This window comes from Tursiops truncatus, chromosome 4, assembly GCF_011762595.2.
Source record: "Tursiops truncatus isolate mTurTru1 chromosome 4, mTurTru1.mat.Y, whole genome shotgun sequence".
Lineage (NCBI taxonomy): Eukaryota > Metazoa > Chordata > Mammalia > Artiodactyla > Delphinidae > Tursiops > Tursiops truncatus.
In genome coordinates this window covers 34,435,873-34,461,172 of record NC_047037.1, presented here as the reverse complement: position 1 = coordinate 34,461,172, position 25,300 = coordinate 34,435,873, and the positions used below count along the sequence as shown (strand labels likewise).

At 39.9% G+C, this 25,300-nt stretch overlaps 1 protein-coding gene across 6 annotated transcripts in view; it reads left to right on the top strand.

Moving 5' to 3' along the window:
* The first annotated feature begins 352 nt into the window (after nt 1-352).
* ACP3 (acid phosphatase 3) overlaps nt 353-25,300 on the top strand; it is a 51,188-nt gene continuing 26,240 nt past the window's right edge. For 2 of the 6 annotated variants that reach the window (XM_019934165.3, XM_019934164.3), the window contains exons 1-4: nt 354-534; nt 19,421-19,516; nt 19,836-19,922; nt 20,364-20,516. In XM_019934165.3, the coding sequence (XP_019789724.1) occupies nt 421-534; nt 19,421-19,516; nt 19,836-19,922; nt 20,364-20,516 (450 nt within the window). In that variant the 5' untranslated portion in view covers nt 354-420. Of the gene's footprint in view, nt 535-13,127; nt 13,173-19,420; nt 19,517-19,835; nt 19,923-20,363; nt 20,517-24,802; nt 24,902-25,300 lie in introns of all 6 variants that reach the window. The other 4 variants (XM_033855398.2, XM_033855396.2, XM_019934163.3 and 1 more) reach the window with 4 other exon arrangements.

Here is a 25,300-nt window from a genome sequence, read left to right as displayed (position 1 = left end):
ATTGCCAAAAAAATTAGGAATCACTGGCCGGAGGTGTCCAAACTTAGGGTCTATCCCTTTCCCAAGTGACAGCCACAAAACAAACATTGTATCAGACTCCATCTAAACAAAGGATAAAGATAAACTAAAAAAGAAATATCTAGTAATGTGCTCTGTGACCTTGAGCAACAGCTCTCCCCTTTCTGAGCCTTAGTGTTCTAACTTAAATCCGGAAGACCATAAGCTCTAACACCCAGTCCAAAAATGATCTGACCAGACACAGGCCACACCCCACCCCAAGCCACCTGGAGATTTTACTATTCACGAGTCTTGGCTCCTCCCACTTCCCTTTCAATCCCTTGGTTAAATAGCTTCCCCTCTAATGGCTTTTGCCCTGGAAGCAGCACGTCCCAACTCCAGCCAGAAGCAGCTCACCCCAGAATGAGAGCTGCCACCCTCCTTGTGGCCAGGGCAGCAAGCCTTCGCCTTAGCCTCCTGCTTTCCTTCTGGCTGGACCGAGGTGTAGGAGCCAAGGAGCTGAGGTTTGTGACATTGGTGAGTAGACTTTCCTCATTGCTTTTCCTATAAAATTGTTACCAGCAGGGTGTGAAAATCAAGTGTCAGGTTTCATTTTACCCTAGTGTAGTCTCCTGAAGACCAAACTCAGAAAGCTGAATATGCAAGTTTTGCAACTTCCTCATAATGAAGAGCGAACATGTCCTGACAAAAGCCCGTTTGGTTTGGTTATTTTTTACTTTACGAATGTTATTTATCTATTCACTTACTTTACAATGCCTTGAATGTAGATCCCTTTTGATAGCTACTCGAGGCCAGGAGACACCTCCTCTAGGTCTGTTTAGCACCAGAAGCTAAATTGGCTTCATTCAATTTAATGACTATGTGTTGGCAAGCCAAAAAACAGTCATTTTCTAAATTAAGTAGCCCTTTCCCTTTTTCCTGATATATTTATAAGCAGTCTTTGAAGCATTAAAGTAAAACTAAACTCGAGTTGTAGGATGACTTCCTGAAGCATAGATTTGGTTGACCATTAAAATCATGTTTTTCCCAACCCATGGTATGTGTGACAAGTTAGGAAAGGGGGGATGGGGCAGCTACTGTATGTTGTCAAGGAAAGAAAATATACTGTTGGCATCGCCTTAAAAAATAGATAGGGAGAGAGATTGCAAAGTAAAGGGGATTTACTACTTTACTGTCTTGGAATTAATTCCTTTATATCTCTCATTTTCTGTGTGGTCTTTGATTCTCTCTGTTTCTCTATTTCTCTTTTTTCTGTTTTACTCACTGTCTGTCTCTGCCTCTGACTCTCTCCTTGAAATTTGCAGGCTTTCTTGATCTCTTTTTCTTCATCACATTTTTTCATTTGGTAGAGTGAAAGTATGCTGATAAGTACATTTTCTTTCTGAAAGAATATCCAAAATTTATTTTTATAATTTCAAGGAAAGTCAACTTTTACTTAAAAATTAAACACGAAGTTTTTATTTTTCTTAGCTTGCTGTACTCAGGACTCCTTTCTTTACCTTCTAAAGAAAAATTTCATAACCATATGTTTATGCAAATCATGATTTTTAGTCCAATAAATCTTTACTATGAGTCAACAATGAGAGAAAGAGAGAGACCAGCAATGAGAGAGAGAGAGAGAGAGAGAGAGACCAGAGAAATATATCATCAATTTATTTATGAATGATTCACCAGCTGTCAGGCTTCTGTGTTGGAAAAAAAAAAAGCTGTAGAACACTGTGTACTTTATATAGGGAAATCCATGTAAGTTACACTTTTACTTATATCAGTGTGTTCCTTGCAAACATGTGCATTAAGCAAGTGTAGGGACTCTGCAGGAATTGTACTGTCAACACCATGACAAGCTGGTTGAGGGAAAATCCTTTTTGGGATATTACAGTGAACTCTCAGCTAACAGCATCTGGTCCATTCTTTCCTCCATGTTTTACAACATCAGGCTGACTTCCCTTAGCTACCAAACTGTTGTGGGTTTCCTTTCTCCCTCTACACTCTCAGTTAGCATGTGTTCAGGGACTACAAGTTAATACTAAGTTGTTAATACCTAAGAAAAACCTTACAAAGGTAACTCTCTAGGAGCTAAAAAAATTTAACAATTACCACACATGACTAATGTTAACAATTTTTCCTACCTCAAATTTCTTCCATTAGTGGTAGATTAAGGGCAACTTAATACATCTTTCTTGGCTGGAAGATACCACTGTCTTCTTTTTACTGATTAAAGAGAATATCTGACTATAAATGGTTTAATTATATACCGAGGAAATTCCCTAGAAAATTATTAGGAGAACAAGAATAAAAGAAAGTACCTCTGATTAAAGTGATAATATTAATGACAATAACCAATAGTTACTTAATTTTTTACTATGTGCCAGGCACTGTTTTGAAATTTCAATAGATTATGTTACAGTATCCTCCCAACAGCCCTATAAAATAAGGTTACCAGAAAACACAGGATGCCCAGTTAAATTTGAACTTCAGATAAACAGCAAATAAATTTTTAGTATGTTTATGTTTCCATGCAACATTTGGGCATGCTGCATTTTTGTTTGCTAAATCTGGAAACCATTCTATAACATTTTTGTAAAAACCTTATTAACCCTATTAACCCTGTTTTATAGATGAAGGAATTGAGGCACAAAGAGATTAAGCAACTTGCTCATGGTCACACAGCTAGGATTTGAACCCAGGCTGTATGATCCCAGAAGCCTGCCCTTAATCACTAGACACATTCTGTTCCTGCTGCGTGTGCCTAACCCAGCACATGAAGCTGAGGCTTCTCCATCCTGTGTATTGGCTTCACTCATAGTCAGCAAGTGGTTTCCTTGCTTTTCTACCGTGATACAAAAAAGAAAACAAAGCTTCCCCGGTTCTGAAAAACTATTCTTGGCAGAAAGAGCAGGAAACTGTCCGGTTCTTGTTCTCTCTCATGAACACAGTCACCACATGCTCTTTTGAAAGAGGTTCACCAGTGTGCATCCATTGGAATGCTAGTTTGACAAGTTGTTAACAGGTGTTTCAATAGTCAAATCAGATTGGAGAAGAAAACGTGGGTTAAAATGTTTTTAAAGGTCTCTTAAAGGCAGAACTTTTCAGAGTCTTTAATAGTCTAATATTTACTGTGGCTTTCAAGGAAAGGATCTAGTAAATTATATTTCCTAAATTTTGACTACAGAATACACCTCCTCTTTTTTTGCATAACGTCTCATAGAAAACCCTTAGAGAATTGCTGTTTTATAATTTATAGAGAGAATAATAAGTATGGTGAGTCTCAAGGTACCCATCAACCAGCTTCAGTAATTATCACTCATGGCCAACCTTGTTTCATCTATATGCTGATGCACTCTTAATGGACTTTTAAAAAGTAATCCCATACATCATTATTCCACCCATAAATGGGGAAATGCCATTTTAAAGCATTCTCTCTCCCCTAAGCCAGGAAAAACCACAAGTTCAGGTGATCTCAAAGAGAATAATTCCTTCTCATTCTACCTGGGTTTTACAAAGAAAGGGATGATGTCACAAAGTCTCATTCTTCGTGGTTAACCATGCAAAATTTCTGCTCAAGTAATAGAATATCCTTGATGCAAATAGCCTCCAAATCTTCAGCACATCATCTCTATACTGGGATGGGTAACTTCCATACTGTGGTTAGGTAAACTCAAATTGTTCTGGCCATCACACACTTTCAGGGATGGCAGACCTTCTGGGTTTCTCCTCAATCCTCCAAGGAAAGCAACAGAATGACAATTTACTGCTCAGGCTGGCAGTCTAATACTGTTACCAATTTTCTAATGCTATGTGTTAAAATAAAAGTTCAAAGCCATACCTAGGAAAATACCGAACTTTCATTAATTCAAGTTCTAGCATCATTTACCAGGTATAGGATTGAGAACGGGTCATTTAATCCATCTGAGCCTCAAATTTCCTAAACTTAAAGTTGGGGATAATGATCATAACTATAATTTCTATTTCACAAAGTTGTCTTTAGGTTCAAATGGCATGATATACATATGTAAGTGTGAACCATGATACAAATGTAAGGTGCTGCTGTTAGTCACCTGTCTAAAACAGAAACTTTCCAACTTTTTGGATAAAATCTAGGTGAGACTTAATTATACATTTTTTAAATGGTGGTAAAATATGCAGGACATAAAATTTTCCATTTTAACCATTTTAAGTGTACAGTTCAATTGCATTAGGTGTATTCACATTGTTGTGCTACCATTAAAACTATCCATCTCCAGAATTCCCTTCATCTTGCAAAACTGAAACTTCATATCTATTAAACAGCAATTCCCCAGCCTCCTCCCCCTCAGCCCCCACAAGCACCATTCTACTTCCTGACTCTATGAATTTGACTACTTCACATACCTTGTGTAAGTGGAATCATACAGTACTTGTCTTTTTGTGACTGGCTTATTTTACTTAATGTCCTTAAGGTTCTAGTTGATCCTTCATTATTTTTCAGCAAAGAAAACTTAAGGTATTAGATAGTTATCATGTCCTCTAGAACCACAGGCTAACAGCTTACCTTGTTTGTACTCAAGTCTCCCCCACTTGTGAATTCTAATGTATTTTGTCTTGGGGGAGACACACATCTGTATGTAAGTACGGCTTGAGGAGGGGAGAAGCTGGAGGGGAGAATAGAGAGGGGATACTACCACAGGTCAGGAAAAGCACAGTGAAGACCTGAGTTGGATCAGAAAGCAGTAGAATTGGAAAAGAAAAAAAGAGTTTCTTTTAAAAATTGTGAGGGCAGAAGAATCCCTGTGGGTTGACTGTGGATATTAAGGAAGAGAAAGAAGTCAAAATAACCCTGTTTTCTGTTGGAAAAATGATGAAGCCATGAGATAGGGTACATGAAAGGCATTTAACATTTGAACTTCTTAAAAAGAAATATGAGAGGGAATTCCCTGGGGGTCCAGTGGTTGGTACTCAGTACTTTCTCTGCTGGGGCCCTAGGGTTCAATCCCTGGTTGAGGAACTAAGATCCTGCAAGGTACGTGGCACCACCAAAAATAAATAAATAAATAAAAGAAGAAGAAATGAAATAAGGGCTATAAATACCAAAGAAATTTATAATATTATGTATTACACAACACTATACAGCACAGTGGTTAAAGTACAGGTTCATGAATCAGACCACCAGGGTTTGAATGCCAGCTCAACCTTTTCCAAGCTGTGTGACTTTGGATGAGTAACTTAACCTACCTGTGTCTCAGTTTCCTCATCAGTAAAATGGGGATAATAGTGCTTCATGGAGTTATTGTGAGGCTTAACTGATTTAATACACAAAAGTACTTAGAAGCCTATATGGTAAATGCCTAAAACATTGTAACCATTGTGTTGTGTTGACTATATACAGTCACACAATTATCTCGTGTGTTGTTTATAATGTTCACATAACCAGTTAATTAAAATGTCAATTTTTTCTATTCATTCTTTTTATTCTCAAAGGATGAAGTATTTTCATGTCTTTTTTCATTTAAAATTGATGAGTTTTCTTCCCAGCTTTTGGCCCCTGGCACAATAAAATCTGGAAAAATATATATATATTTAAAATGTGACAAGAAGTTAAACAGATTTTATTCATTTCAACCATTGTTTGACTTACTAATTGGTTGATTTACTGGTCCTTCTTAACTTTTGTCTAGAATAGATTATTGATTGCCCTTTTATTTGTCTTCATCTTCATTGTTATTTGAACAGTACCTTTGAACACAGACAGAAACTTCTCAAGTCCTATAAACCTTTTTTTCACTTCTATTAAAATAAGAATTACAGTTACAGCTACCATACTGTAAGCATCCACTAGATGCCAGGCTCTTTGTATTTTGTATTTTGAATCCTCCTAATGACACAGTAAGGCATGTGACATTGTCTTGTTATTACATAACAGTAATGGAAAGGAGCTGTGGTATACTTGGTGCTGTAACTCTCTGGTGGCACATCTCCAACTTCTGGACTGGCTTATAGAAGCCGTACCAGATAAAACTCTTCCCTGGAAAACAAAAACCAGGGTTCTTGCCTCAGCTCACAAACAGCCCTTCCATCTCTCTCCCCTGCATTGTGGCTCCCTAATCGCCAGGGCCAAAGAGCAGTGAAGCCATCCATGGGGACCTACAGGTCTTTCAGAGACATTTGCTGGACAGACCACTGTGCACTGAGGGTTTCTACTGGGACAAGTAGAAGGTCACTTCAGTTTACATTCACAGGCCTCTCCCACTTTTATGCCAATGCATTTTGCAAATTTTCAATGTGGTGAACTGATCAGGGACATTATATTGGGCTCATGTCATTTCAGTCAGCGAGCTTGCCACCATGGGCTCTTGAAAGCTTTCAAAGCGCCCTAAATCCAAAGGAAGAATTAGTTTTTCTTTTCAGTCAGGGAAATAAAACTGGGGGAGAGATGATTAGAAATTAATAGAAATATTTCCTGAAGGAGAAATATTTCCCTTTGCTCAACGGGTAGTTCTTATTTGCCCTAATATGCTGCCCATTTTTGGCAGCAGGAAAGGAATACAGCAAGTATCTAAGTTAAGGCCTGAATAATATTTATAATAACAACAACCAAAATTATAGTAACAGGGGCTTCCCTGGTGGCACAGTTGTTGAGAGTCCGCCTGCCGATGCAGGGTATACGGGTTCGTGCCCTGGTCCGGGAGGATCCCACGTGCCACGGAGCGGCTGGGCCCATGAGCCATGGCCGCTGAGCCTGCGCATCCGGAGCCTGTGCTCCACAACGGGAGAGGCCACAACAGTGAGAGGTCTGCATATTGCCAAAAAATAAAAAAAAAAATAATAATAGTAACACACATAATAACAAATCTCATGTACTGAGTGCATCCTATGTGTTCAGTACTATGATGATGGCTTTGCATATATTACACATTTAATTCTCGTGATCCTCCTGCATAGGAGATAATGATTTTCTCATTTTACAGTGAGGGAAGTCGAGACATGCAAAAGTTTAAGTTAAATCATTTTCCCAGGATCATCTGGCAAGGTGTTGGTCTCAGGTCTAACCGACTCAAGCCCAGAGCTTTTCTGAGATGTCATGCAGTTCCACTCAATATAACACATAGTTTCATCCCTCCCCTCTCCTGCAGGCCTCTGTATTCTCCTATGCCCTGGATACCTCTCATTAGCGTGCCAGGCCTTTCGATCTTCCTCATGGTGAGTGCAGGGCATATTCCTACCCTGAGTCCTTTCACAGCTAGTCAGCTTCCCTTCTTACCTCTGAAGTGGCATTCATTTACTTGACTCATTCATTTCTACCCAACTCTTTCACTTTTTAATTCTCTTTACTAACAGAGTTATTTCTCAGTTCCTAAAAGAAGAAAATAAAATAAACTTTAATTCATGGCAAGGTTTGTGCATCAAGAGATTTTTCATGAGCATACCTAACAAAATAAGGAGTGGAGTTTAATGCCATGAGCGAAGGTCCCTTTTAGAATTTCCAGAATCATCCCAAAGTTGAGTGATGTGTCTTGAATTCCAAACCTGGAAGGACACCATGATGGTTTATTGGACTCCCATCTAATCTAGAAGCAGACTCATTGTTCTAGAAGCAAAGTCACAAATGCAGGGGATAAAGGGAAAGATAAGAGAGTGAAATAAAGGAGGAAAAAAGGAGCACACACAGCACACCTTGATGATAAGTAGGGATGAAAACTCAAAGCCCTTGTGAAATGAGAAGATTGGAAAGAAAGCCATTATGTACCTAGAGGTAGCTGGACCCAACCCAAGATTGATTCATTCATTAAAACAAAGCACATTGTGTGTGTACTTACTGTGTGTCTGACACTGTTTTGGGGATAAAGCGGTGTCCATGATGGCAAAGATTCTGCTTTCAAGAAGTTTATGCGGGGCTTCCCTGGTGGCGCAGTGGTTGAGAGTCTGCCTGCCGATGCAGGGGACACGGGTTAGTGCCCCGGTCTGGGAAGATCCCACATGCCGCAGAGCGGCTGGGCCCGTGAGCCATGGCCACTGAGCCTGCGCGTCCGGAGCCTGTGCTCCGCAATGGGAGAGGCCACAACAGTGAGAGGCCCGCGTACCGCAAAAAAAAAAAAAAAAAAAAAAAAAAAAGTTTATGGGGAGAGGAAGCCAGATACTTAAAAACACATGCACACACACAATTAAAAAAAAAAAAAGAAAATATCAAGGAAAAAAAATGAAACCACGTGATGAGAAAGAGATGGAGCAGGCATTACTTGATACTGGGTGGTCAAGAGACACCTCTCTGCAGAGGTTGCCTTTTCAGGACAGACCTGAATTCAGTGACCGAGTGAAAGTGCCAGGAGATGCAGAAGCAGGACATCCCAGGCATATGGAACATGAAGGCTCTGAGGCTGGAACACAATGTATTGGATAGAACAGCAGAGGGTCCTTTGGCTAAGTGTGCTTAGCAAGAATGTAAGGGGAGAACATGGTGGTTGGGCAGGGCTATATTAGGTAGGGTCTAGTGAGCCACTGTAAGGACTTTGGATTTTATGCAAAGAGTAATGGGAAATGATATAATATCTGACAGTGAGAGGGAATAAATTAAACAAGACTGGCCACACATGAGTTGATCATTGTTGGAGCAAATGGTGAATTCATAGGGGCTCATTATAAAAATCTCTATTTTTTTTATATCTTTCTAATTTTCTGCAAAAGAAAAATGTAAAAGAATGAGAGAACATTAGAGAGTTCTAAGCAATCAAGAGACTATACTGATTAACATTTTTAAAAGAGCACGTGACTGCTGCCAGGGAAGGGGGACTGGACATCATGTCCTGCAGTCATCAGGGTCTCCACATCCTACACAGTGCACCAAAGCTGGTTAGCAAGCTCGAGGGAGCAGGATCAGTCACATGGGTACCAAACCGTGGTTCTTTCTAAAAAGTTACCTGTGATTTAAAAGGGTGAAGTGAATGTGATGTGGTGGGGAAAACAATGGGCTAGCATTCATGGGAAGTAGGAGATCTGCACGGCTAACTCTATCTCTCTGAGCCTCCGTTTCCTTATTTTTTCAGTGCAGCAGTAGTGCTGACCTGTCCTCACAGAGTTGTAAGAATTAAAAGAGATGGCAGGTTGTACAAAACCATGAAGGGTAGCACAAACATAAGGGGTTGTTATTATTTTGGATGTCTTCCTTTTGCAATTACCACCAGTACTGCAAATAGTCTTACTGCTAATAATATAGTCTTAGATTTCTAAAGGATTTGTTGGAGTGTGATTGCTGGACTGAGAACAGAGGTTATAAATATGACAGGAAAGCAGTTAAGAAGATTGCCCTGCACAGACTTAAAAAAAAATGCCTGGGCATAGTCCAAAGGCTCCAGGTAAACTGGAGATATTTCAGAAGCTCAAGAATACTACCTATGTGTGCTTGAAGGCACAGGTGTGTGAGCACACACACACATTTTGATTTCTAGCACTGGATGTGGGAGATGGTTTATTAAGTGTTTCTGTGGAACACCCCTTCCATAGAGTTCATAGCATGTTTGAGCCACTACCTCAGAAACCATGAAAACCTATGGAAATGACCTGTAAAAACAGAGCAGGAAAGCTTCCCCATGTCCCATGGTTTTGTTCCAGCTCTGCTCTTTAAAACATTCCTCTAAGGGGACGGCACTTGTTTTTCTCCCCAGGCCATGCTGTCATTTAGTTGCATAACCTCAGTTTTATCTTTTAAATAATATTTGGGGATGCTTCTTACATCAAGGTTTTGGTTTCCTCTGATGCAACATAACCCTCCCCCCGCCACACACACACACACACACACACACACACACACACACACACACACACACAGCTTCCAATCTTAGTTCATAAAAAAGCCCCAGATTCCAGATCGTCCACTGGTGGGACACTGAGGGGTATGTTTGAGCAGAGAGAAGCGAGCCTCTGCATGGGTTCAGAAGATGGTGTCGGATTCACACAGCTTGTGTTTTCACCTCTGCTCTACCACTTATATACTGTGTGACCTTGGGCAGGTCACTTAAGTCAGTTTCCTGGCTTGTGAAATGAAGATAATAATACTAACTGCTTTGTATAATTGATAAGAGGATTAAATGTATGAGAAACACTTAGCACAGCTTCTAGGACAAAGCAAGCCTTCAAAAAGTATTGAGGGGTTATAGTGGTTATAGGCTGGTAGGAAGTGTTGTAAATTATTTTACTACAATGTCTCTCATTCAACTTCTCTTTGGCTAACTCAGTGGCTCTCAACTAGGGGTGGTTTTGCCCCCTAGGGGACATTTGGCAATGTCTGGAGACTTTTCGATTGTCACAACTGCGGAATTCTACTGGCATCTATGGGGCAAAGGCCTTGGATACTGCTAAACATCCTACAATGCACAGGACAGCCCCCACAGCCAAAATGTCAACAGTGCTGAGGCTGAGAAACCCTGGAAACTAAATAATGTGGGCTTTATAATTCAATGAAGCCATATAATAACTTTAGTTACTCAGATCTGGGATCCAAAAAGTGTAAAAAGTGTTTTGATTGTAGAAACAGAAGCACTAATGATTAGCCTCGACAACTCCTGATCAAGTCACCCCTAGTGACTAGTAACTGTACGTGCTCATCAGAGAGTATGCAGCCTTTCTTCCAGCCATGAGGTGACTATTTATAACAATAATTCCTTACCTGACCAAAATAGTTTCTTAAGATTCACCACACCATTGTCCCTCTGTTTGCCATAGCCTGTTCTACTGAGATTTCAATTTCTCACCAGTTCAGGGGGACAAAAGATAAGTTTTATTCAGACACCAGAGACATCATCCAGGTTTTAGAAGCCTCCCTCATTTTCCTGGAATCCCATCTCAAAGATGACTAAAGTCTGATATGGTTCTAAGGACACTTCTGTGTCTGCTGAACTATTTAACAGGATTTAAAAAGAGCAGCCTATTGGCTTTCTTTCCAATGGAGAAATTTAGCCAGGTAATAAGAGTGACAAGTGCAGGAAATTTCAGAAAATCCAAGGTGTTATGCAGCCCTCCGCTGTATTAAAAATTTTTGCTGACATCAGTGCAGACATCATCTTGTATTTATTTTTTCTTTCCTTACCTTTTGCTTATAAAATAGCTTTGTGTTTGCTTTGGTATTCTATTCAGAAAGCATAGTAGAATCAAAAAACCAAGGTTGCAAAAGTATAGACTACTCTTCCCAAAGATTAAATGTGCAATCAAAAAAGTACAATGTTTATTGTGTATGGTATTAGGGAGTGTTCTAATTTCATTCTTTTACATGTAGCTGTCCAGTTTTCCCAGCACCAATTATTGAAGAGACTGCCTTTCTCCATTGTAGATCCTTGCCTCCTTTATCAAAAATAAGGTGATCATATGGACATGGGTTTATCTCTGGGCTTTCTATCCTGTTCCATTGATCTATATTTATCTTTTTGTGCCAGTACCATACTGTCTTGATTACTGTAGCTTTGTAGGATAGTCTGATGTCCAGGACTCTGATTGCTCCAGCTCTGTTTTTCTTTTGCAAGATTGCTTTGGCCATTCGGGGTCTTTTGTGTTTCCATACAAATTGTGAAATATTTTGTTCTAGTTCTCTGAAAAATGCCATTGGTAGTTTGACAGGGATTGCACTGAATCTGTAGATTGCTTTGGGTAGTATAGCCATTTTCACATTGTTGATTCTTCCAAAGCAAGAACATGGTATATCCCTCCACCTGTTTGTAACATCTTTAATTTCGTTCACCAGTGTCTTATAGTTTTCTGCATAAAGGTCTTTTGTCTCCTTAGGTAGGTTTATTCCTAGGTATTTTATTCTTTTTGTTGCAATGGTAAACGGGAGTGTCTCCTTAAATTTTCTTTCAAATTTTTCATCATTAGTGTATAGGAATGCAAGAGATTTCTGTGCATTAATTTTGTATCCTGCTACTTTACCAAAATCATTGATTAGCTCTAGTAGTTTTCTGGTAGCATCTTTAGGATTCTCTATGTATAGTATCATGTCATTTGCAAACAGTGACAGCTTTACTTATTCTTTTCTGATTTGGACTCCTTTTATTTCCTTTTCTTCTCTGATTGCTGTGGCTAAAACTTCCAAAACTATGTTGAATAAGAGTGGTGAGAGTGGGCAACCTTCTCTTTTTCCTGATCTTAGTGGAAGTGCTTTCAGTTTCTCACCATTGAGGATGATGTTGGCTGTGGGTTTGTCATATATGGCCTTTATTATGTTGAGGAAATTTCCCTCTATGCCTACTTTCTGCAGGGTTTTTATCATAAATGGGTGTTGAATTTTGTCGAAAGCTTTCTCTGCATCCATGAGATGACCATATGGTTTTTCTCCTTCAATTTGTTAATATGGTGTATCACATTGACTGATTTGCGTATATTGAAGAATCCTTGCATTCCTGGAATAAATCACACTTGATCATGGTGTATGATCCTTTTAATGTGCTGTTGGATTCTGTTTGCTAGTATTTTGTTGAGGATTTTTGCATCTATGTTCATCAGTGATATTGGCCTGTAGTTTTCTTTCTTTGTGACATCTTTGTCTGGTTTTGCTATCAGGGTAATAGTGGCCTTGTAGAATGAGTTTGGTAGTGTTCCTCCCTCTTCTATATTTTGGAAGATTTTTGAGAAGGATAGGTGTTAGCTCTTCTCTAAATGTTTGATAGAATTCGCCTGTGAAGCCATCTGGTCCTTGGCTTTTGTTTGTTGGAAGATTTTTAATCACAGTTTCAATTGCAGTGCTTGTGATTGGTCTGTTCATATTTTCTATTTCTTCGTGAGCCAATTTGGGCAGGTTGTGCATTTCTAAGAATTTGTCCATTTCTTCCAGGTTGTCCATCTTATTGGCATAGAGTTGCTTGTAGTTATCTCACATGATCTCTTGTATTTCTGCAGTGTCAGGTTTTACTTCTCCTTTTTAATTTCTAATTCTATATACTTGAGTCTTCTCCCTTTTTTTCTTGATGAGTCTGGCTAATGGTTTATCAATTTTGTTTATCTTCTCAAAGAACCAGCTTTGAGTTTTATTTATCTTTCCTATCGTTTCCTTCATTTCTTTTTCATTTATTTCTGATCTGATCTTTACGATTTCATTCCTTCTGCTAACTTTGGGGTTTTTTTTGTTGTTCTTCTTTCTCTAATTGCTTTAGGTGCATGCTTAGGCTGTTTATTCGAGATGTTTCCTGTTTCTTAAGGTAAGATTGTATTGCTATAAACTTCCCTCTTAGAACTGCTTTTGCTGCATCCCATAGGTTTTGGGTCATCTTGTCTCCATTGGCATTTGTTTCTAGGTATTTTTTGATTTCCTCTTTGATTTCTTCAGTGACCACTTCGTTATTAAGTAGTGTATTGTTTAGCCTCCATGTGTTTGTATTTTTTACAGATCTTTTCCTGTAATTGATATCTAGTCTCATAGTGTTGTGGTCGGAAAAGATACTTGATACAATTTCGATTTTCTTAAATTTACCAAGGCTTGATGTGTGACCCAAGATATGATCTATCCTGGAGAATGTTCCATGAATACTTGAGAAAAATGTGTATTCTGTTTTTTTTGGATGGAATGTCCTATATATACCAATTAAGTCCATTTTGTTTAATGTATCATTTAAGGCTTGTGTTTCCTTATTTATTGTCATTTTGGATCATCTGTCCATTGGTGAAACTGGGGTGTTAAAGTCCCCTACTATGAATGTGTTACTGTCGATTTCCCCTTTTATGGCTGTTAGTATTTGCCTTATGTATTGAGGTGCTTCTATGTTGGGTGCCTAAATATTTACAATTGTTTTATCTTCTTCTTGTATCAATCCGTTGATCATTATGTAGTGTCCTTCTTTGTCTCTTCTAATAGTCTTTATTTTAAAGTCTATTTTGTCTGATATGAGAATTGTTACTCCAGCTTTATTTTGGTTTCCATTTGCATGGAATATCTTTTTCCATCCCCTCACTTTCAGTCTGTATGTGTCTCTAGGTCTGAAGTGTGTCTCTTGTAGACAGCATATATATGGGTCTTGTTTTTGTATCCATTCAGCCAGTCTGTGTCTTTTGGTGGGAGCATTTAATCCATTTACATTTAAGGTAATTATCAATATGTATGTTACTATTCCCATTTTCTTAATTGTTTTGGGTTTGTTATTGTAGGTCTTCTCCTTCTCTTGTGTTTCTTGCCTAGAGAAGTTCCTTTAGCATTTGTTGTAAAGCTGGTTTTGTGGTGCTGAACTCTCTCAGCTTTTGCCTGTCTGTAAAGGTTTTAATTTCTCCATCAAATCTGAATGAGATCCTTGCTGGGTAGAGTAATCTTCTTTGTAGGTTTTTCTCCTTCATCACTTTAAATATGTCCTGCCACTGCCTTCTGGCTTACAGAGTTTCTGCTGAAAGATGAGCTGTTAACCTTATGGGGATTCTCCTGTCTGTTATTTGTTGTTTTTCCCTTGCTCTTTTAGTATGTCTTAATATCTTTTAATATGTTTTCCTTGTATTTAATTTTTGACAGTTTGATTAATATGTGTCTTGGCCTGTTTCTCCTTGGATTTATCTTGTATGGGACTCTCAGTGCTTCCTGGACTTGATTAACTATTTCCTTTCCCACATTAGGGAAGTTTTCAACTATAATCTCTTCAAATATTTTCTCAGTCCCTTTCTTTTTCTCTCTCTGGAACCCCTATAATTCAAATGTTGGTGCATTTAATATTGTCCCAGAGTTCTCTGAGACTGTCCTCAGTTCTTTTCATTCTTTTTTCTTTATTCTGCTCTGCAGTAGTTATTTCCACTATTTTATCTTCCAGGTCACTTATCTGTTCTTCTGCCTCAGTTATTCTGCTATTGATCCCATCTAGAGTATTTTTAATTTCATTTATTGTGTTGTTCATCGTTGCTTGTTTCACCTTTAGTTCTTCTAGGTCCTTGTTAAATGTTTCTTGCATTTTCTCTATTCTACTTCCAAGATTTTGGATCATCTTTACTATCATTATTCTGAATTCTTTTTCAGGTAGACTGCCTATTTCCTCTTCAGTTGTTAGGTCTGGTGGGTTCTTATCTTGCTCCTTCATCTGCTCTGTGTTTTCCTTTCTTCTCATTTTGCTTATCTTACTGTGTTTGGGGTCTCCTTTTTGCAGGCTGAAGGTTCGTAGTTCCCGTTGTTTTTTGTGTCTGTGCCTAGTGGCTAAAGTTTGTTCAGTGGGTTGTGTAGACTTCCTGGTGGAGGGGACTAGTGCCTGTGTGTTCTGGTGGATGAGGCTGCATCTTGTCTTTCTGGTGGGCAGGTCCACATCTGCTGGTATGTGTTGGGGTGTCTGTGGACTTATGATTTTAGGCAGCCTCTCTGGTAATGGGTAGGGTTGTGTTCCTGTCTTGCTAGTTGTTTGGCATAGGGTGTCCGGCACTGTAGCTTGCTGGTCGTTGAGTGAAGCTGGGTGTTGTTGTTGAGATGGAGATCTCTGAGATTTTTGCCATTTGATATTATATGGAGCTGGGAGGTTTCTTGTCGACTAGTGTCCTGCTGTTGGCTCTCCCACCTCAGAGGCACAGCACTCACTCCTGGCTGTAGCACCAAGAGCCTTTCATCCACATGGTTCAGAATAAAAGGGAGAAAATGTAGAAAGAAAGAAAGAGGATAAAATAAAATAAGGTAAGATAAAATAAAGTTATTAAAATATATTTATTAAGAAAAATAATTTTTTTAAAGTAAAAAAACAAACAAAATGGAGGGATAGAACCCTAGAACAAAAGGTGAAAGCAAAGCTATACAGACAAAATCTCACACAGAAGCATATACATACTCACAAAAAGGGGAAAAAATAATAAATGTTGCTCTCAAAGTCCACCTCCTCAATTTGGGGTGATTCGTTGTCTATTCAGGTATTCCACAGATGCAGGGTACATCAAGTTGATTGTGGAGCTTTAATCTGCTGCTCCTGAGGCTGCTGGGAGAGATTTCCCTTTCTCTTCTTTGTTCGCACTGCTCCCGGGGTTCAGCTTTGGATTTGGTCCCGCCTCTGCGTGTAGGTCGCCGGAGGGCGTCTGTTCTTCCCTCAGACAGGATGGGGTTAAAGGAGCCGCTGATTTGGGGGCTCTGGCTCACTCAGGCCTGGGGGAGGGAGGGGTGCGGATGCGGGGCGAGCCTCCGGCGGCAGAGGCCTGAGGGACGTTGCACCAGCTTGAGGCGCGCAGTGCGTTCTCCCGGGGAGGTTGTCCCTGGATCCTGGGACCCTGGCGTGGCAGGCTGCACAGGATCCCTGGAAGGGAGGTGTGGAGAGTGACCTGTGCTCGCACACAGGCTTCTTGGTGGCGACAGCAGCAGCCTTAGCATCTCATGCACGTCTCTGTGGTCCGCACTGTTAGCCGCGGCTCGCAACCGTCTCTGGAGCTCCTTTAAGCAGCGCTCTTAATCCCCTCTCCTCACGCACCAGGAAACAAAGAGGGAAGAAAAAGTCTCTTGCCTCTTCAGTAGGTCCAGACTTTTCCCCGGACTCCCTCCCAGCTAGCCGTGGTGCACTAACCCCTTCAGGCTGCGTTCACGCTGCCAGTCCTCTCCTAGCGCTCCGACTGAAGCCCAAGCCTCAGCTCCCAGCCCCGCCTGCCCCGGCTGGTGAGCAGACAAGCCTCTCGGTCTGGTGAGCGCCGGTCGGCACCGATCCTCTGTGCGGGAATCTCTCTACTTTGCCCTCCGCACCCCTGTTGCTGTGCTCTACTCCGCAGCTCTGAAACTCCCCCCCTCCGCCACCCGCAGTCTCCGCCCGTGAAGGGCCTTCGCAGTGTGTAAACCTTTCCTCCTTCACAGCTCCCTCCCACTTGTGCAAGTCCCATCCCTATTCTTTTGTCTCTGTTTATTCTTTTTTCTTTGGCCCTACCCAGGTATGTGGTGAGTTTCTTGCCTTTTGGAAGGTCTGAGGTCTTCTGCCAGCCTTCAGTAGGTGTTCTGTAGGAGTTGTTCCATGTGTAGATGTATTTCTGATGTATATTGGTAGGCAATGGGGACTGAAGATGATTGAGCAAGCTGTCATATGGTTTTAGCTGTAATTTGGGGAGTAGTCATCTTTCCAACTTGTGTAAAGGAAACTGCTAGTGTTGGAGGGTCTCCTGCAGAGGTGGGGGGGGGGGGCGGCTGAGGCTCACCGTGAGGACAAGCCAAAAGCTTTCTCTGCATCTATTGAGATGATCATATAGTTTTTCTCCTTCAGTTTGTCAATATGGTCTATCATGTTGATTGATTTGCATATATTGAAGAATCCTTGCATTCCTGGGGTAAACTCAAATTGATTAAAGACCTAAATGTAAGGCCAGACATGCTAAAACTCTTAAGAGGAAAACATAGGCAGAACACCCTATGACATAAATCACAGCAAGATCCTTTTTGACCCACATCCTAGAGAAATGGAAAGAAAAACAAAAATAAACATATGGGACCTAATGAAACTTAAAAGCTTTTGCACAACAAAGGAAACCATAAACAAGATGAAAAGACAAGCCTCAGAATGGGAGAAAATATTTGCAAATGAAGCAACTCACAAAGGATTAATTTCCAAAATTTACAAGCAGCGCATGCAGCTCAATATGAAAAGAACAAACAACCCAATCCAAAAATGAGCAGAAGACCTAAACAGATACTCCTCCAAAGAAGATACACAAATTGCCAAAAAATCATGAAAGGATGCTCAACATCACTAGTCATTAGAGCAATGCAAATCAAAACTACAATGAGGTATCACCTCACACCAGTCTGAAATGGCCATCATCAAAAAATCTACCAACAGGTCTTCCCTGGTGGCGCAGTGGTTGAGAGTCTGCCTGCCGATGCAGGGGCCATGGGTTCGTGCCCCGGTCCAGGAAGATCCCACATGCCGTGGAGTGGTTGGACCCGTGAGCCATGGCCGCTGAGCCTGAGCGCCCAGAGCCTGTGCTCTGCAACGGGAGAGGCCACAACAGCGACAGGCCCGCATACCGCAAAAAAAAAAAAAAACTACCAACAATAAATGCTGGAGAGGGTGTGGAGAAAAGGGAACCCTCTTTCACTGTTGGTAGGAATGTAAATTGATACAGCTACTGTGGAGAACAGTATGGAGGCTCCTTAAAAAACTACAAATAGAACTACCATGTGACCCGGCAATCCTACTACTGGGCATATACCCTGAGAAAACCATAATTCAAAAAGAGTCGTGTACCACAATGTTCATTGCAGCTCTATTTACAATAGCCAGGACATGGAAGCTACCTAAGTATGCATCGACAGATGAATGGATAAAGAAGATGTGGCACATATATACAATGGAATATTACTCAGCCATAAAAAGAAACGAAACTGAGTGAGGTGTCATACAGAGTGAAGTAAGTCAGAAAGAGAAAAACAAATACCGTATGCTAACACATATATATAGAATCTAAAGAAAAAAAGGTTCTGAAGAACCTATGGGCAGGACAGGAATAAAGATGCAGATGTAGAGAATGGACTTGAGGACATGGGGAGGGGGAAGGGTAAGCTGGGACCAAGTGCGAGAGTGGCATGGACATATATACACTACCAAATGTAAAACCGAAAGCTAGTGGGAAGCAGCCGCATAGCACAGGGAGATCAGCTAGGTTCTTTGTGACCACCGAGAGGGGTGGGATAGGGAGGGTGGGAGGGAAATGCAAGAGTGAGGAGATATGGGGATATATGTATATGTATAGCTGATTCACTTTGTTATAAAGCAGAAACTAACACAGCATTGTAAAACAATTATACTCTAATAAAGGTGTTAAAAAAAAAGCATGATGACATGCATACAAATTCAGTAGGATCTTAAATTGTTGAAAATTAGATTTTTTAATCTTCCACTGGCAAGTCCTTTATCTCTAACCTCCTAAAAACTAATAAATCATTGGCTCAAGATGGTCACAAATTGTATGTAGCATTTTAAAGCCACTATTATGATATGTCAAAATGTTAACACTATTATTACTGTAATCATAATTCAGGAAGGAATACTTCTCATCAGAGTTTTTCGACAATAAAGTGATCTTGCTAAGCTTTGTGTTCCTTCTTGTCCTGTCTGATGTGTAAACCGGTCTCCATGTGTGGGTCGCCTGACTCCTAATGGCTCATCATCTTGTTATTCACATTACCTGAAACAATAACAGTTCACTAACAGTTTTCCTGTGTTTCATGTAATGTGAATAACAAGATGATGAGCCTTTAGAACGTGTTACTGAACTTAGAACAGCAGTTCTTAACCTGAGATTTACTTGGGGAGGTCTTTAAAATCCTAATGCCCTGATGCATCCCAAACTAATTAAACTAGAATCACAAGGGGTGGGATCCAGTCCTCAGAATTTTTTTTAAACTCTCCAGGTGATTCCAATGAATAGCCAAGGTGGAGAACCAGAGGTTTAGAAGAAAAATCTATCATTATGAGCAGAGGCAAAACACCTAAGTTAAGTTTGTAACATTACTACCTCAATCTATTTTCAGGTTTTTAGGCATGGAGACCGAAGTCCCATCGAAACCTTTCCTAACGACCCCATTAAGGAATCCTCATGGCCACAAGGATTTGGCCAACTCACTCAGGTTGGTTGGATTTCACCAAGTTACTGATGAGTCTCATGGGAAACTCTGTGGGATTGTTACATTATTGAAACCATATAACTACTTTACTCATATCTGGGAAAGTGTTTTGCACAGTTACCTGGGATCTAAAAAGTGTAAAATGTGTTTTGATTGTGGAAAGAGAAGCACTAATGCTTAGCCTCAACAATTTCTGATCATGATCAAGTCACCCCTAGTGACTAGTAACTGTAGGAAAATTGTATAGAATTGCCTGTTTTGATCGACATATAGCTTCACAGAACTTACTTTCACTAATTTTTGCTTTTATTTGTTCTCATAGCTGGGCATGGAGCAGCATTATGAACTTGGACAATATATAAGGAAACGATATGAAAAATTCTTGAACAAGTCCTATAAACATGAACAGGTAAGTTGGGAAGCTAATAGTGGGAACCTTGCCCCTTGAAATAGTTTAGCATAATGTATTTGTAAAAATTCCCTGTTTCTCAAGGAACTTATAAAAGTCAGATGTCTTGTTTACAAATGTACTCCTTAAAAAAAATGTATGAATATAAGTAAGTTCAACATGGACACCTACAGTAAATACTTAGGCTTGGCAAGTAGCCACCACTTGATTGGTCTCTTTTGTCAATTCAGCTGTTGGCATACCAAGTTGCTTTATGCCATGGCATGCTCATAATATTATCTCTTCCATAATAGGTATTATGATCATGATGCTACCACAGTGTCTGCTAATATTTTGGTGTAGGTGTTCTGCCCTTTCTGAAATACACTATTAGCTCCACAGGAAAAAAAAAAACCCCGCAGTTCCTCTCTATTGGATTCTCCTTTGATTTTCCCACTCTAGGTTTTTGTTCGAAGCACGGATATTGACCGGGCTTTGATGAGTGCTATGACAAGCCTTGCAGCCCTATTTCCCCCAGAAGGTATCAGCGTCTGGAATCCCAGCCTACCCTGGCAGCCCATCCCAGTGCACACAGTCCCGGTTTCTGAAGATCGGGTCAGTATTATGGAAAACGGGGATTTCATTGGTTCTGGAAGAAGGAAGGCAGGCTGCTCAGGACTTGTGGAGTTGGGAGTCTGGACACTTCATGGGCTGTGCAGTCTTAATTCTTTCCTAAATAAAGGTGCAAAGGACATAGAAAGTCCTAACAGAAGGGAGTAGGAACAGAATTTCTCTTTAGAGCTTTATTATCCACTTTGTTTTGCTAGTCTTTCAACTTTTGGCAATCCCCATTCCTAGGCAGGGTAAAAAAGAAAGATCTGATTATGTAATTAGTGCCCAACACGCTATATGTGTCATCATATTTACCTTTCATAACAATCTTGAATGGACAATATTATTGTCCTTCTTTTCCAGCCAGGGAAAAAAGTGCTCGAGAAGTCAAACAAAATAGATCCAAAGTCACACAGCTGATAAACATCACTACTGAGACTAGAACCAGGCTGATCTCATTCCAGAGCAGTTTCCTTTAGTGTAAACTAGTGGTTCTCAAAGTTAGCTGCCTGTTAGAATCACCTGGAAATTTTTTAAAATCCTGATGCCCCGGGCACATGCCATAATAAATCAGAATCTCTGAAGGTGGGACCCAGGCATCAATATTTTTAAAAAATCTCCCTAGATGATTCTAGTGGACAGCCAAGTCTGAGAACAAGTACCATAAACCAAGTTGCCTAAATGAGGTTGTTTGAGAGAAACTCTCAAATTTATTTACACTAGGTGGGACTGACCAAGAACTCTTTTATCTTTTCAGAGGTATTGCTATTTTTTAAAATAGTAATAAATAAGTCTAACTAATCTTCCAGATGTGGAATTTAGGACTGTGTGAAGGAAATAGTTTGGGACAAGGAACCCTTCCTAATTCCCCTGCAGTCACATTATAACATGACCATCTTCTCTCTTTATGACTGAGGCTTAGCATGACTACCAGACCTAGAATGTTGCTCAGAGAGCTCTGGGGTGGGTTACCAAGAAATTTGACAATTGCCAAAACTGGTGACTTAAGAATTTTTCCCACTTGCTTTGTAGAAAGAGCTTAACCCGGTCAACCTCACTCTAGGTAAATCTACTCCAGTCAAATTTTCTGCTGTTTCCTGAAAAGATAGGATGATTTATTTATGCCTCTTTCCATCAAAGAATCAGAAGGAATCATTATGATTATCAGTGTTCTTAGGAGCTTGTGAATATTTTCTTCCAAAAAGAAAAAATTTCACTTTGACCACAGCCTTTTCTACAAAGACTGGAAGGAAGCACCAAATTTAGCCAATATAGACCAGGGTAGCTGTTTAACCTTTAATCTTGAAAGATAATGATTAAATTACATAGTAAAGAGAATGCAGGTGCTATTACAAGAGGAAGAAAAACAGGGAGAGTGAGGAAGAGGGAGAAAGAAACAAGTAAGATTGTCTACCTGTGGCTTCCTGCTACCTACTAAGATGAAAACAATTCTCTCTAACATCAACTAGAAAATTTAACAAAATCAATCAATCAACCAAAGTTATTCCTAGAACTTTGCTAACTGCTATACAGAAATAGAAGAGAAATATGAGGCCAGTTTTCTTCCCTAATTTATAATCCATTTGATGAAAAAATATTCACACTTGTGAAGTGTGTAGAATACAATGCAAGTGGAGGGCAACGATTTCAAGAACAAGCTGCACATGCTGGAGGAATTCAGAGAATAAGACATACTCGGAGCTACCACAGGGCAGTCATTCAAGTCTTCATGGACAGAGTGAGAACTTGAACCAGATCTTGGAGGAGGGTAGGAAAGGAGAGCAGCGCAGCCCAAAAGCTTAGCTTTGAGTCAAGGTAGAGTGCTTGTCCGTCTATGTTCAGAGTTCATATTTAGAAAGAATGAAAATAAGACTGAATAAGTGGTCGGGCACAGGTTAGAGAATCCAAATTTAATAGCCAGAAGGAATCTTGAGACAAAGGCAGCGTGATGTAGATGGAGGGCTGAATTTAGAGCTGGGAAAACCTGAGTCTGAGAGCCACCTACCACTTCAGATACTTGACCTTGAGTAACTTCCCTGCACCTCAGTTTCCTTTTCTGTAAAATGGGAACAACAGTACCCACCTAAATTCTTCACAGGGATTTGTGAAAACCACCTCAGTTAAGAAAAGGAAATGACTTTGTAACCTGCAAAATTCTGGACAGACGGTTAGGTGATTATTACATTTTCAGCCTGATTCTTTCAATATGTGAGATGAGAAAACGAAAGTCTAGAAAGGTTAAGTAATTCATTAAAACCTAGACCTTTAAATTAATAGTTCTGTGCTTTTCCCCTCAACAGTGTCATTTCTCCTGTGGAAAATTGTGAAAGCCAGGGTGGGAAATTTAGATGTAAAGCAGGGGACATAGAAAAACTGCGTACCTCCCTCAGTACTGTGCACACACACAATGAGCAGTGCTTTGGGGCATTTGTCTGACAGTGGCTTGGAGGGAAAATACTGAGCTCTCTGAAAACAACTGTTGAAGTCATGCAGGAGTGAGGACGTGAAGGCCTGAAATTAGATGGTAAAGACATCAGGGGAAGGAAGGCGAGGTAAGACAAGGCGACACAGAAGAAGGTGACAAGGAAGCAACTTACAAAAATAAAATGGTTTTTGAGTAGGTACTAATATGCCAGACCCTGTTCTAGGCTTTGACAGCTCAGCAGTGAACAAGATAGACAAGACTCTGGATATCCTCGAGTTTATATTTTATAGGAATGATAGGATGATAAAGAAGAAAATAAATACAATAATTTCAAATGGCAGTGAGTTCCTTGAAGGCAATAAAACAAGGTAATGTGATAGTGGCTGGGCAGGATGTCTAGAAGAGCTGGAGTGGGGGGAGTGTCTCAGGCAGGGAACACAGAGACCCCCAGCCTGTGTGTTAAGGGGACAGCAAGAAGGCCCCCAGTGTTGCTGGAGAGGAGTGAGTGAGGGGGCAGCAGTAGGAAGCAGGACAAAAAGGTCACTAGGGCATGAGTTTGGATTTTATTCCTAGTAAAATGGAAAGCCAGTGAAAGTTATAAACTACAGAATGGCATGATCTGATTGATGGTTTTAAAATACTGATACTAGCATTTACAAAAATAAAATACAAAGGATTAGTGTAGTTGCTGTGTGGAGGATGAATTGTGATGCAAATTGATCACATAGGAAGCTCTTACAGTAGTTGAAACACAGATTATGGTGGTCTGGACTGGGAGGGGACAATGAAAGTAAAGAAAATGGGTCTATTTTGGATATACAGTTGTCTCTTGATCAACGAGGGTTTCAACTACACGGGTCCACTTATATGTGAATTTTTTCAATAAATTCGTACTACAGTACTACATGATCCCCAGTTGGTCGACTCCTCCAGATGCAGAACAGTGGATACAGACTGTGAAGCTACACTCAGATTTTCAACTGTGTGTGGGTTAACCGCCATAACCTCTGCATTGTTCAAGGTCAACTGTGTTTTGAAAGTAGACAGGCAAAAGTGATTAGTCTATGAAGCAGGATGATAAATTTCGTCATTGGCAAAAGTAGAGAGATTACAAAAAGGAAATTGTTAAAAATGAAGAAGTGGAGTTCAGGTTTGTACATGTCAAATTTGAGGCTGAAGAGAACATCCAACTGGTGATATCCACCAAAGGCTGAAAACACAAGACTAGCTCAGATGGAAAGTAAGAGCAACAAAATGAACTTGGGAGTCACCAGCCTATAGATTATAATTAAAACTACAAAAGATTGTCAAATTTAAACTCATTTTTGGATGATTATTTTGTCCTCATAATAGGTTTTCAAATATATTTTTCTATGTGTTTATCATGTTCCCTTATTTTAACAGTCTGCAACTTTGCAAGAACGTATTTCAGTGAATCGATCTCTTAAGATTCTTTCTGGAACCTCTAATTCACTTCTTTGTACTTGTGTTTGTGTTTGTATGTGTGTATGTGTGTGCACGCATGCACATAGATGTACATCTAGTGCTAGAAATGAAAGAGGTCTGGAAGGAAGCAAGATAATTGTTATCATTTCACAGGAAAAACTGGGAAGTGTGAATATTTACCAATAGCACAGTTCTATTTAGGCAAGTTCATGAAATGAAAAAGATAGATTTTGAGTTCTGGGTATATATCCTACTATTTAAGACCAGACGATCATTGATCTCTTTTTCCTCAATTTTAGAACTCCATTCAGCTCAAAACACATTTGAATCTTTTACTCAGGTCACTTTACACCTAATGGCTGCAGCTTCTTTAGTTCTTTTGACTAATACAAAATTTACGATTTCTCTTTTTCCTCAGTTGCTATACCTGCCTTTCAGGAACTGCTCTCGTTTTCAAGAACTTGAGAGGAAGACTTTGAAATCAGAGGAATTCCAAAAGAGGCTGCATCCTTATAAGGTTAAAAAATGTGTTATTTAGTGGTATGCAGAAATAGTGGAAATTCTGGGACAATTTGAATATTATCAAATTACCCTTCAATCAGGTTATACCAATTTCTACTCCCATCAGAAATACATAAGAGTGCCTGTTTCTCCACAGCCTTCCGAACAGTGTGTAGACAACTATGAGGATATTTGCCAATCTGTAAGTGAAAGATGGTATCACTAGAAGCATTCCCTCCAAAATCAGGAATGAGACAAGAAAGATCAGTATCATTACTATTATAGAACACTGTGCTGTAGTACTTTTCTCTTACGATGAGTGAGCTTTGGGTATCTTCGTCTAGTTAAAAGCCATTTGTATTTCCTATTCTGTTCATATCCCTTCACCATTTTTCTTTTGGGTTATTGGCTTTCT